General features: G+C 39.5%; 1 protein-coding gene across 4 annotated transcripts; it reads left to right on the forward strand.

Annotated features, from left to right (window-relative positions):
- Positions 1–1,505: 1,505 nt before the first annotated feature.
- lhx9 (LIM homeobox 9) lies at positions 1,506–14,487 on the forward strand. 4 transcript variants are annotated; one of them, XM_088425473.1, is made up of 6 exons: positions 1,506–1,695; positions 4,290–4,566; positions 5,455–5,657; positions 6,340–6,707; positions 10,604–10,806; positions 11,232–12,990. In XM_088425473.1, the coding sequence occupies exons 2-6, from the start codon at positions 4,387–4,389 to the stop codon at positions 11,484–11,486; spliced, it is 1,209 nt and encodes a 402-aa protein (XP_088281599.1). In that variant the 5' UTR covers positions 1,506–1,695; positions 4,290–4,386; the 3' UTR covers positions 11,487–12,990. The 4 variants fall into 4 exon arrangements, with proteins under 4 accessions (XP_088281599.1, XP_088281600.1, XP_088281598.1 ...); XM_088425474.1 differs by lacking the exon at positions 1,506–1,695 and having other exon boundaries at positions 3,389–4,566; positions 6,343–6,707; XM_088425472.1 differs by lacking the exon at positions 1,506–1,695 and having other exon boundaries at positions 3,391–4,566.
- Positions 14,488–14,748: the final 261 nt, after the last annotated feature.

Raw genomic sequence — 14,748 nt, forward strand, 5'->3', positions numbered from 1 at the left:
CTCAGCCTCGTCCTGACACACCCACCAAGGCACATGTGCCCGGGATGCAGCTTTACAGCACTTCACTCCTCCCTCTGATCCTCCTCCTGAAAGCCCCCACAATGCAGCGCCCACCTCCCTTCGCTTCCCTTCCACTCGCCTCTCCCTCATTCTGTCAGCTTTTCACCCGTGGTTCCTCGCTACCACGGCGGATCCTGGGAGAAGCCTCCTACCTCCTCGGCTGAGTGTCACTTGAGGTGACCCAGAAATGATGAACCCTGGATATGATAACCACTAAGCTTACAGAGCAGGCAGTCATCCCGCTCGGTTCTGTCTGAGGAAGCCCGGTTGAACCGAGCCCGCTGCACATGCAGATACCCAACTGCGAGGCTATCATGAGCCACACAGCCTGCTCCGCGCACATTGCAGTACACACTGAAACGGATCTCGGTGCCCCCTGCATTATTGATGAGATACATAGCAGGCAGAGGGAGCAAAGTGACTGTAGAGCACCATGGCACGTGTTCATTTATGCAAGCGGAAGAGGTGCAATTAATTGTCACCCTTTGCTCACTGCCTAAGTGTTCACCCAGACAATATTCTATTCACTCCTTGTCAATTGAAATCACCCCTCCCACACCTCCTGGAAGTGTGATCCTGCCTGCAGGATGGCTCCTCGTGTCATGTTAACAGTTCAATTCAGGTGCAGGCTCCGTGCACTTAAAGGTCTCTGCTATTTTATGACCATTGTGAGCATCCCTTTATGGCCTGTTTTTTAACATTATCCAGCCGTTTGGGGACATGAATATTCATAGCGAAAGCAAAGGAGCATTTCATTAAGGATGGTTGTGGAAATATTGCCTCATTTGAGGTCAGGCACAATGAAATCGCTCCAAAACAATATTCGAGGAACACAAAGGTCTGATATTATTAAACTGAGGAATATTTGGCCTTTTTATGAGGCCAACGGGGGTTAGAATAGCAATTTACAACCAACCTGCATTTCAGTATATCTATTACAGGGGAGAGGAAGTCATTTCTGTTTTGTTTTGCTTTGTTTCGTTTCTTCACCTTTTGGGCAATATTAATTTAGCTGCGAACTAGATGATTAACCCCATAAAGCCGTTCTTTTAACTTGGCGTTTTATTGGCAAAAGAAGGAAACGAGAACTTTTGTTACTTTGATTTTGCCATTGGAACGATCTCGATTCGTTACCGTTATACAGTCCATCGTGATTACGTCTATGTAAACAATTGATTCTTGCAAGTGGACTTTCTTATTGGCGCCATGAGTAGCATAGAAATGAGCCAAAAATGAATAGATACCCTTTCTCAATCTTCGACTGAATTATTGCTTGCCATGAGGCGGTAACCGATACAGGACGGTGTTATTTATCCCTTTTTAATTCGCGGCAACATCAGCCATCAGAATCTTCTCCGCGCGTGCAACGAAGGCCATTGGCTCACACTTTGCAGTGCAATAGTGTATGCGCAGTGTTGTGCCTTGTTCACGCCGGAGGAATATTTAAATGACTTGCCTTTTAATTGAGGCTGGAAGTGAAGCCGCGACTCGCCAACGTGGAACAGCCCCCCATCTACCGGCAGGCAGGCAGGCAGCCTCCCTCCTCTCGCCTCTCTCTCCTCTCGCTCTTACTGGAGCGCACTACACCGGCTGGAGAGTCTTCTCGCGCCGCCATCGGAACCAGCACATCCTCAGGTAAGAGCCAGACTCCGGACATGTGTTGGAATAAATTCAGGAGTAGCATGCAGCCACCAGCAAAATACAGCGCCTGTGTAAGGCAAGGGTTAATGATGGCTAAATGTTTCTCAAAAACCACCCTTCTGGCGCGTTATTACTTTTTTCATTTTTATTTTAATCATTCTTCGTTTTAGATACACTTATTATATGACGTTTGTTTGGATATTACCTCAGCGAACCTGGGAAAATAAATATAGAGCATATACGATGCATTGGGGAAATTATTTTGATTCTATTATGAAAACAAAAAATAATAATGCTTTCACGTCATTTGTATAAAATGTACTTTGCATTTCATAATGGCGATTTAAATTGAAATACAGCACTTGCCTCAAAGCTGTATGTTTGTTTAGATTTTCATAGGTTACATTTATTGTACGTTTAAAACAAATAGAATAAGTCAACGTCTCCATTTTTTAAATTAATTTGTAAGAAGTTCGATATTTTTAAAGGTGCGCTAATAACATCAACAACAAAAAACACGATGGATGCGACAAAATTAATGCTTAAACGCGTTCAAACGGACGTTTCTGTGAAACAGTGAAAGAGGAAAAGCAAAACAAAACAAAAAAACATCGTGTTTACTATAGCAGAGAGTATCACAATTATTCATGCAAAGTCACAAACGACACCAGCCCTTGTGTGCAACTCGCTGCGTGCGCACTGACGCATCGCTAAAGTCTCCTCAGTCAAATCAAATGTTACCGCTGGAGGCTACGGGTCAACACGGTTCTCCTTTCGTCGACATTTCAAGTCGTCAAAAATGTCTCTATAAAATATTCGTATATGCATGACTTCACTCTATTTCTTTTTATTGTGTAGTGAATAAAAAAGCAGCCGTGCATGCGAATTATACCTGTGCATATGTCCATGCAAGTAAAAACGTTGGGGGCTTTTCTTTTCACGTATTTATGTTTTATTTTTAATGCTAGCGCTTCAGTGACAGTATGCAAATGAACATTCATGCAGTTCAGGTCCAAAAGAAGGGTTCAAGTCTCCACGGGGCCTCCAAATAAAGACAACAGGCAACGAGGCGCGGGTGGGGGTGGGATGTGTGTAAATGCGTAGTGTAACATATCTTCAATGAATTCCAATAAATATTTGCATATTTTGGTCACCGACGTCTTGGGGGTATACTGTACCGTCATCATAGGACGGGGGGGAGGGGGGTTCCATTTTCAAAATTTTATGTCAGGACTTGTTAGATTATATTTAGAGTTTGTGGCAGTTTGTGGGTTGCATTCGTGTATTCACCTTTTAGTCTGCACCCCGCTATTTTTCATATTATTTTGCATGCCAATTGATTTTCCCCACCCCTTTTTTAAATTGCATCGTGTCATCTCGGTGACGCCTGCATTATTTGGATCATATCAGTTCAATTATAAACAAAATTTCTAAGAAGAGCTGACAGCGGCGTTTCCCCCACACAGTTACCTTTTTTTCGGCGTACACACGTCTCTCGCATTGTCTGCTAGGAATATGTTAAAAATATCAATCTTCTTGTCCTGTCTTTAATCAAGTCTCACTAAAAGTAAACAAAGGTGCTGCATGGGCCACATCCAGACAAGAGCGAAATTATTGTGAAGTAATTTACACCGAATAATTCGCGCAGCTTTGAAATGATATGTTACAATAAAATGTAAGTTGTTTAACGTTCTTTTACTTAGAGTGGCAATATATATCGCATGAGATAATCGCGATGGCTTCTTTCTGATGTTTGATAGAATCAGGCCCCGCCCACTACACGTGTACGCACGGACGCAAGCAAACACTTGATTGGATCAACAGATTTATTCATTATTTTATCGTGGCAATAATAACGACATTTCAGTGAAGTCTACATTTTTGGGAATAATGCAAAAGCTTTCTTATAAATTTCCTAATTTATATTTAGAACATAAACACGACGAAACAAGGGCTGTATGGCATCGGCGACTAAACGGTGACTAAAAGCGAGCTAAACAAGTTAATAGTGTGAAATGAAGCAGTTTGACTGTAGTATTTAAGACAAGAAAGGTACTTCTTTGTTGGGCAATAAGAATGAATGGGGAGGGAGAGTTAGCGAGAGTTAGACGGGGGGAGAGAGAGAGAGCGAGAGAGAGAGAAAGAGAGAGAGAGAGAAAGAGAGGGAGAGAGAAAGAGAGAGAGAGCGAGCGAGAGAGAGACAGAGAGGGAGATGGGGAACTCCTCCTACCAAATTATTCAGACTGGGCAGGCTTTGCTCTCTTCACAAATAGGACACGGTTCTCAAATGCAGCCAGTTCCTATCTGACCTCCAAAGTACCAAGGAGCCCTGACTGGGAACTTTGCAAGTGGGGGGTGAAAAAAAAGAGAGAAAAGAAACAAACCGAACCTTGTGTCATTAATTTTGGTCACACAGCCACCTCCCCCTTTTCTTCCCTTGCACCCCCTTGGACTATTTTTTTTTAATCTGGATGAGAGACATTTTGGAAAGAAGGGACAAACTGGCGCACTAGCAACAACCCTTCGTCGTCCCACCCATGCTGCTGTTGTTGTAGTTTCGCCCCAGTATTTTTTTTCTCTGCTTCCAGTTGCTTTTGCACGCAGTGGGCCTGGAGGTGATCTCACTCCCTGCGTTTTGGATGCGCTGAGCCGAGCCGGCACTACACCAGTCGGCGTCCACGGTATATGGAAGTGGTGGGCTGCAAGACAGAAGCAGCCGCTCGCACGTTGCGCCCAGGACCCGAAGCCATGCTTTTCCACGGGATCTCCGGGGACCACATCCAAGGGATCATGGAGGAGATGGAGAGAAGGTCCAAGTCGGAGTCTCGCCTGACCAAAAGCTTGCAGATCAACGGCAGAGAAACGGTGAGTCCAGGCCTGCATGCAACTGCAAAGTGATAGGTGCAATATACTACTCTGGTTCAAAATATTTGTTGGGTTTATTCATGGGTTTTTTTTTCTATAATAATCCCAGGACAATTAAAATTCCCAACTCTGACAATTAGTGTATATTTAACAATTTCCATTTAAAGACAACTTATTACAGTCTGCGGCATCAAGTGTAGAATTAACCTAAATTATTGTCATCCTAACCTGACTCAATCGCAATAGTTATTTTGTTAAAACCAACCACATGACCGATCTAGCATATACTTGGAATATTATGCACATGGTTTTACAGTAGACATGTCAAAACATAAATATAAATAATTTATATAGTGTGCTTTTTCCATTTAAAGACAACTTATTACAGTCTGCGGCATCAAGTGTAGAATTAACCTAAATTATTGTCATCCTAACCTGACTCAATCGCAATAGTTATTTTGTTAAAACCAACCACATGACCGATCTAGCATATACTTGGAATATTATGCACATGGTTTTACAGTAGACATGTCAAAACATAAATATAAATAATTTATATAGTGTGCTTTTGTATTGAACTGGTAAAAGATACTCATAAAAATAAAATATGCAAATGACATCAGGCTAAAGATTTTTTGTGGGCATTAAAAAAACGTTTTGTTTGGATTCAAATATACCGAGTATATTCTGCCTGTGTTGCATTGAATGTAAAAAAAAAAAAAAAACGTTTCTAAAATGTCTAAAAAAAAAATCAATAGAATAATGTAATTTGAGCATGATATCATCTCTGCTGTCGTGTTTATGTTATTGCCAATGTGGCAAAACGAGTTTTTTTTCTGCCCCCTTTGTTTTGTTTTCTTGACGGTACACAACACATATTGTGTCCAGACCATGCCCTCCATGAGCCCGGAGAAGCCCGCCCTGTGCGCCGGCTGCGGGGGCAAAATCTCGGACAGATACTACCTCCTGGCCGTGGACAAGCAGTGGCACCTACGCTGTCTCAAATGCTGTGAATGTAAACTGGCCTTGGAGTCGGAGCTAACGTGTTTCGCCAAGGATGGAAGCATCTACTGCAAAGAGGATTACTACAGGTAAGGTGTTGGCAAAATTAGCTTTATTGAGATCCGTGTTTTATTGACAATTAAAACAAAATCGGATGAAGATCGTTATTTATCCTATTCGTTTTAGCTGCTGTTTTTTATTTAGTATGACCACGTTGGACTTGTATGTTTTGAATCTTTGTGCAGGTTAAAAGTAAATATGAAAATAACATTTTGTCAATCCAACCCTCTGCCTTTGTATAAAATAATAAATGTTGTGACAAATAATAGTCATATGTGCTTGTAAAAATATTTAGGACAAAAACGATGTAAAATATCTGTCATTTAAATTGGTAGTCTGTCTTTTTAAATCGCCATCGTTTTTTCGTGCTGAATTCCGGGGAGTTAGCAGTTATAGTACAATCGTCACTTTTAACACAAACAATTCTATATTCTTAAATATAAATTCACATATATTTTTGAAAAAATGTATGTGGCGTAAAGTCCGATTTACGGGCCACGGTACTTTTAAACCCATTTTGACGAGGGTGTTACACGTTAGCATGCTAATGTCCGGAGGGCTCTTCACGTTCAGATGCTAGAATTGGAACATCTGCTACTGTTATTGAACCCTGTTTTTAAGAAGAATTCTTGCCGACTCGATGTACTGTTTAGCAACATTTAGTGCATTTGTGCTCCCCGGAGTATGTTTTTGACGATGCATCTGTTCCAGAAGGTTCTCGGTGCAGAGGTGCGCGCGCTGCCACCTGGGCATTTCCGCCTCGGAGATGGTGATGCGCGCGCGAGACTCGGTGTACCACCTGAGCTGCTTCACGTGCACCTCGTGCAACAAGACCCTCACAACTGGCGACCACTTCGGCATGAAGGACAGCCTCGTCTACTGCCGCCTTCACTTTGAGAGCTTGGTGCAGGGCGCCGACTACCACCCGCAGCTAAACTTTGCCGAGTTGGCGGCCAAGGGCGGTGGCGGCGGCGGCCTCGGCCTGCCCTACTTCAACGGCACCGGCACGGCGCAGAAGGGCCGGCCCAGGAAGAGGAAGAGCCCCGCCATGGGTTTGGATTTACCGAGCTATAACACAGGTAAGACACCCCCCCCCCCCCCACACTCACACACACACACACTGTAGAATGCGGTAAGACCAGAAGAAAAACAAAAGAGTTCAAAATTCCCCCCCCCCCCCAAATAAATAGATAAATAAAAGCTTCGAAAAAGTTGACGTATTTCCAAGTTTTATAAACACAGCACGGAAAAAATACATAATGCCACCCGTGGAAAACATACTCAGACAAATTTTATTAAGTTTGACATATTTTTACAAGCCCTAGAAACACCGCACACACAAACACACACACACACACACTTTACACAAAAAATCTCACAAAATGTCAATGCATAGGTTAATTACCTTTTAATGGTAGAACATTTAATTGATGTGTATGTCATAATATGTCACCGGCATAGATAGACGAATAAAGACATATAAAGATAAAGATATTGGTGTTAGTATGTATATGTTTTGGCCATTTTGAAATTGCATAAAAAGTATACGTAATGCAAAAGCAGCCCCCACAAAAATAGCTGCTTATTTCGTTTATTGTTCTCAATTTTTTTTAAAAATCAATACGGTTACCAAATTCTGGACAAACTCTGGACAAAGCAAGCGAATTAATTCGAATTAATTTCCCAACGTGTGTTTAAAAAAAGTTTTTGTACACAACATACACACAACAACTACGTTACAAACCGCCTAAAAATCTCACAAAAACGATACACGTTGATTGTCTCATGGATGAACTATTAATTGTTCTGAATGTCACTGTAAATCGTTACCATGGATAAAGCTACGGCTATATTATTTGTAAATAGTTATAGGTGATTAAGCAAAACTGGTGTATTCCTTCTTTATTGACAACAACATCAAAGAAAATGTTTCACATTAAGTGAATATACAATTAAATTAGCATCTAGTGGTTTAGTGGAAGAATGCTATAGTTGCTTACAAGAATATATATATATATATATATATATATATATATATATATATATATATATATATATATATATATATATATATATATATATATATATATATATATATATATATACAAATATGTGTTCGTGTGTGATATTGGATAGATGAAAAAAATAGCCCCACTATCCTAAAAGTAGTTACATTACTAATTTTGCCAAAGACAACATGTAAAAAAATGTAAACCTGTCCAAAAATAAGTTATTTGACATTAAAAACTAATCTACCTGTATTAAACCAAACAAACATGCCCTCAAAAGTGAATAGTTTCGACATAGGCAATCAAAGATTGATTATTTGTGTCATGAAATAATTTTTGAACAATCAAATGAAACTGCACAATTTTCTTCTTTCTACATACTTCTTCTTTCTACTTCTTTCTACACACCTGATGATCGCTCAGGCACCATGGCTGGCAATCACCGAACAAGACGATTAGTTTGAATGTTCATTTATGTAAGGGTTACATGTCTGGATGAAACGCTTCTGCCCTGAGGGTAAACGTTGGCCTTATAGTCGGCAAATAATTAATTTACTGTCATCCGTTTGTTTTCACATCCATCACATTTAAATGTTGAAAAAAAATGCTTACAAGTGGAATACACATTGTGCAGCTTTTTGTTTGCGGTCTGTTAATTGAGTATTTGAGAGGAAAATCATTTGAATTAAAAAACAAAAAAAAACTCGTGTCCCTGCATGTGAGTCGCTGGACCCTGCAGCGTCCCATTTTCCGTGTCTGTCCCCGAATTAGTGTGCGCTTGATAAGCGAGTCATTGTGCGGCCGAGTTGTGTTCGCGATGAATGGGGGGTGGAAGAAGGGTAATCTGCGCGTTAATTGTTCTTCGTTAATTGGAAGCGACGTTGGAATCCCGGGCCTCCAGCGCTGCGGCCAGGCCCAGGCCGCCGTTCTCAGGCCACTGCATCCACTTCACACTACAAACATTCATTCCCTTATGCAAATTTTTCATGAAACAGCAGAATGGAATGGATTTATACCCCCCCCCCCAAAAAAAATAAAAAAAAATAAAATACTGTTTCGATGTTACTAATTTTTTAAAACGATTAGCAAAAATATGAAACGATGAACAATCAAACCGGATTATGAAATATTTACTAAAAAAAAAAAGTTAAGCGATTAAATCAATTTGAATGTGTACAAACCTTTGACACCGTCTCTCCAAAACGTTCTTGTTAATTTCCGTCACTCCGCGTACATCTAAATCCTCACATTTGCTACAAATGGGATCCGATTCCGCGGTTGTTTTGATGTTATTTGTCTCATGTGAGCCTTTTCTTGCTTGTTTTGAACACGCCGAGCTGGCTGAGTGGGTCCACTGAGTATTGTTATTCCACACCTCTCCATGAGGTTAGGTCTTCTTTGGATACAGAGACCCCTAGTGGGCGACTGTTGTAAAACAATGTACGTTACAGATGCCAATAATCTTCATTTTATCCGTGTGAAGAGGTGCCAGGCAGAGCTATTGCGACAGCCGGAATAACACGAACGCTATGCCTAGAATTGCACATGGTATCGTTTTTTTTATTTTTTTTATTTGGAGCCTCAAATTTACAGTCAAAGCGTGTACAACTATTAAAATATGCTATGTTACAAGCATGAGGACAACAATTTAACCTTCAGTGTTCTCCAGAGTAATGTAAACATGTTAAATGTATCTGGTGAAGCAGTGTAAACCAGTGAAGGTTGTTGTCACAGGTGGCATTATTAATGCACTACAGACGTTTGTTGTTGTTTTGAATGATGTGCCAGTTAGCCATCCACTCTTTGAATGTATGCATTCAGTGCATTAGAAAAGTTTATTTACTGCAGTAGTTTTCTTCAAAATGTGAAACTTGATGCAATTTCCCCTAAAATACATCACGTGATATTGTTTGAAATCTAAATATACATCTTCAGCACAATTAAATAGGGGTCATGATTCTCCTGCATATAACCAAGAAAAACACATTTATTTTTGTCTGAATTTTAGCTGCCTATAGTTCAACAAAATCGGCAAAATTTAAAATTATGCTTAAGAAGTAGAAATCAGGCAAAAAAGATTATTAATCTGTGTAAATATTTCATTAAATATACTTTGAGTTTGTATAAAGAATGAGAGCTATATTACTTGGATTATTACATTTCCTCATCCTAAAAACATATTGTCCCATTTAACACATTGGTTCAATCCAAACAGTCTACGTCACCTCCTTCACCTGTCAATCATTTGAAAACTTGAATTTAACCTAATATTTTTTTCAGAGCGCAGCTTAACTGTGAACCCAAAGGAAGACACATTTTGTTGACACTGTTGTCAAAAGATTTTTTTTTTTATTGGACCCACCAAAAATGTTTAGTATTGGCTGGTCTTTCCTTCAGTACAGTACTGTGATTCAGGGGTTTTACCCTGAAGAAAATACCCAAAAAAGTAAATTTCCAGTAGAAATAATTTAACAAATAATTTTGCCGAATCATGAAAAATCACTATTATTTGAAGCTACAATATATCCAGTATAGTATATTTTTTTTAATACAGCCTGAGTTAAGCTTCTTTTGCACATGCATATATGTGTGTGTGTGTATATATATATATATATATATATATATATATATATATATTTATATATATATATATATATATATATATATATATATATATATATAATATATATATATATATATATATATATATATATATATATATATATATATATATATATATATATATATATATATATATATATATATATATATATATATATATATATATATATATATATATATATGAAACATATATATGAAACATATGCATGTATGTATGTATTTAAAAGAATTGTGTAACATTTTCTCTGAGCTGATCTAGTGAAAAAAACAAAACAAAAGAAAACATGTTTTGACTTTGGACACCGTTCCCGGTTGACGTGGCGCACTGCATTCTCTGCTGGCAGGCTGCAACGAGAACGACGGAGACCACTTGGACCGAGACCAGCAGGCCTACGCGCCAACGCAGAAGACCAAGCGCATGCGGACCTCCTTCAAGCACCACCAGCTGCGGACAATGAAATCCTACTTTGCCATCAACCACAACCCGGACGCTAAGGACCTCAAGCAGCTGGCCCAGAAGACGGGCCTGACCAAAAGAGTTTTGCAGGTAAGCGGTTTGCCTTCCTCCTATGATCACCCCCCCCCCCCCCCCCCCCCATAGTGTTTCCGCACCCGCCCACCTACTCCATACCCCCCTCAGAACTCTCATTTCTTTTCTTTTGTTTCTTTCATTGAGCCATAGTGGATGTAGTCATTTCGATGGGTGCTTTAGTTGTAATTTGCTTTTTGTGGAAGCAGAAAGGAGTCGATTAGTGTTTGATTGAGAAAAAAAAGAGTGCACATGCTCTTGAAATTCTCAAAGATGATCACTCCCTTTTCATTTCTATGCCGAGATTAGGATCTGACATACTGTAGCGGCGCCTTGAACTCTCCAAATATTGTGTCAATTCATGTTGCTCTCCAGCTGTAGTTGTTGTGCTGTCTTTTTTGAAAGCACAAAAAAGTAAAAGCCGCCCTGGCATTGGTTTGCAGGTTTGGTTCCAAAACGCGAGAGCCAAATTCAGAAGGAACGTTTTACGGCAGGAGAATGGAGGTGTTGATAAGGCTGATGGCACCTCACTCCCTCCGCCCTCGTCCGACAGTGGCGCCCTGACCCCCCCGTCCAGCGCGGCCACACTAACAGACCTGACAAACCCCTCGATTACTGTAGTGACGTCCGTCACCTCTAGTTTGGACAGCCACGATTCGGGGAGCCCTTCACAAACTACTTTGACAAACCTTTTCTAAGATAGAAGACTGCTTTTTTCGCTTATTTTCTTTCTGTTCTCACTTTTTGAAATTGACCTTTAAATCAAGCAGAGCTGGCTCCTTTGAAGAGAGTGCGCAAGAACAAGAAGAGCAGTGGCCACATCAAATTCTTTTCAAACAAATGTGTAGCATTCGACACCTCATGGCAGTGACGGACTTTGGCAAAGGACTTTCAGAAAATCGACTCTACCTAAAAGCCTGGAACATAGTTAGTTTTTCATTGTACATTTGTATTGACAAATTGAGCCCTCAGAAACCTGTAATTGTATGCTTCCGATCCCCATTTTTGTTTTGAAATCATTTGGGAAGCAAAACTTGTCGAATGTTCTGTATATGGGTCCAAATCCAGAAAACAGTCTTTGAATTCTCTTTTTGAATGTCTCCCTTCTGTATGGCGGTTGAATCCGACCATGACAGAAACAGCAACATTTACTGTGCTAGTGGTAACAAATGTTTAGTCATACAACAGCAAATTTTAGAGCAGTTGACGGGCACCGTTGGACACAGCTGTCACTTCATCTTGGCCTGCTGGATAAATTGCAGTAAAAATTGATCCCAGTAAACGCATCCGCAGAGCGAGTCAATTGCACAAAGCCCTCCCATTAAAAAGTGCATTATTGTTTTATCATGTTGCTCAGGGTGATGTTTTTTTGTTTTGTTTTTTAAAAGGAAAAGGGAGTGTAATATAAGGATTATGTCTGGATTTTTGTAGAGCTGGCGTTGAAAAAAAGACCTCAGATAGATGGAGTTCAGTGCAGGTGGAATAACAATTTTTCTCCTGTCTCCTGACTTTCTGGAAAGCCACTTGCCACTGATCAGGCCAAAACAAAACAAAACAAAACAAAACAAAACAAAAAAACCCCCAAAACAACCCCCTCCCCCTAAAGAAAAGCAAACAAAAACAAAACAAAACCTGGTTTCTTCTGGCTGACAGTTAGTAAGGGAGAGGAGCAAAAGACACATTTCCATTGTGCGCGTCCTAATTTGTTCTGTTGTCGAACAAAGTGGTACTCCAAGTCTACTTGACGAAGTAGATGCCTAACTCAGTTCTACTCTATGTGCCTTATGCGATAACTTGGGAGCAAAGGTTGTGAAATTCAGGATTCTGTGTGCTCTTTGTTAACTGATTCACACCCTTTGGACACCTCACTAGTTTTGTACTGTTTTGCATCTTATTTTCAAAGATCTTTTTATGGTGTATCCTGTTTTGGAAAAAAAAAAACAAAAACAAAAGAAGTGGGAGGGGCAGCGATGTCATAGAAAGCATTTGTGCACTCTTTCAGATATAGTTCCAAGAACCTTATATATTGATCTTTGTGTGAATAGTTGAGTACAGTAAGTGTTCTATCAAGATTGTCCATGTTTCCCTGTTTCTTGATAAAGATGGTGTATAGAAACTATTTCCCCTTAAATATTTATGGACCAAACGGTTGTTATATATCTTATTAAATTTGTGTGAATAAAAACAATACTTTGCTTTAAATGGCTTTTTTATTTTTCATTGCACTTGCCATTGTTGTCACATCAGGAGACGAGAGAGCGCTGACCTATCAGCGAGCAGTTGACTTAGCGCCGTTCCTCATTTTTACTTCCATTTCAATTTCTATTTCCTCTTTTATGACGTTTATGGTTTTTACCGTAATGCCCCATGGATTTGCACCCAAACCCTGCAGTCAAAAAAACAACAACTGAAATTTGCTTTGTAATGCATGATCATGGCTGTAGCGCTTGAATAGACAGAATGCTGCAAAGCGCATATTTACATATGTATGACGTGGTAAACCTAAAATGAAGTCAAAATCAATGCAGACCCCGTAAAGCCAGGTTGCTCTGTAGTTAATATATTCTTACTCTATCATTTCTTTCAGGGAGAACAAATCTTGGGGCATTACAGCCATACATCCCGACGTTTGAAAATTCCCTAAAGTATTAGCAGAAGGGGGAAAACTTTGATGGGAGTTCCTCACCATTGAAGACAAAGACAATATTAGGATAAGATGATAAAGCATACCGAGGTCAAATATTCACTTGCAAGTGTACAGCAGATGTTGTTGTATGATACCTGTGATGCCACTCAATGTCTGTATTGAAAACACTCATGCAAAACTATGAAAATAAAATGTATTGTGACTTAGTGAGGAAAAAAAAAAAAATCAAACAACTCCACAGAGACCGCACAACACGTAAACTAACTGAGACCGTATATAGGGACATGACACGCACACGCAAACACACACATCTCTCCCACTGAATCCTATAGGTAAGCACAGTGTAGTACTGTATATATATATCTCATGCAGTCTTTGTTCTCTCTACCACACACACTCCCAAGAAGCGTCCTTCTACAGTAAATCCAAGTTCTCTGTGTTGTCACGAGGGTCCTTTTTGCATTGAACGTGGGCAGCAGCAGGAGGAGGATGCCCGTCAAATGTGACGTGCGCATGGAGACGAGTGCTGAGCTGGAGCTTTGCCATCTGTCTCCACCGAGGGACGCGAGGACGTGAACAAAACACATAAAGAAGAGATTCTCATTTTGCATGCGCCTTAATGTTGACGTTAGCCCTGAGATGTACATATATTATTTCTTCTGAGTCGCTGTGTGATTGATTGTCCGCTGCAAAATAAAACATATAAGAAAAATCCTGTCCAGTGTTGAGTACACACACGCCGGGGTAAAATGTATGTACAGTAATCTTGACATAGGCCCTAATATGATTATCTCAACTCACATGTAAAAAAATGTACATTACATAGTTTATATCTATTGTGAGATCTAATACTGTTGAGATTTCATGTGTTGAAGCAAAAAATAGTGTCCAATAATATTTAAATGCTTTTATAATGAGTAACACATGTGGTTGCCAGAGGTATATTTAGTGTTATTTTAAAACACTGTCATTAATCCAAAAATAAAAATGCGTTAAAACTGTTATATTATGAATTATTGACTGGCCCAAATAAAGTAACCCCAATAATGCCACCTAAAAACTTTTGTGGGGAAAAAAATACATATATTGTGTTTATCTCTTGAAAAAACTTTTAAATTCTTTCTTGAATTTTTTTCCCCACAAAAATAGCATTAAAAAAAGATTTTTTTTTTTTTTAATAACATTTGTATCTTATAGGTAGACCAGAACGTATTGACAAGATCTAATGTGTTGAAAGTAAATAAAATCTTCTTGTATTATTTGTTTTCAATACTTTTATAACGGGACCATTTATTGCCCTTAGTGATATAAAT

The sequence above is a fragment of the Hippichthys cyanospilos genome, chromosome 10 (assembly GCF_059441005.1).
Source record: "Hippichthys cyanospilos isolate Australia breed blue-spotted pipefish chromosome 10, RoL_Hcya_1.0, whole genome shotgun sequence".
Classification (NCBI taxonomy): domain Eukaryota; kingdom Metazoa; phylum Chordata; class Actinopteri; order Syngnathiformes; family Syngnathidae; genus Hippichthys; species Hippichthys cyanospilos.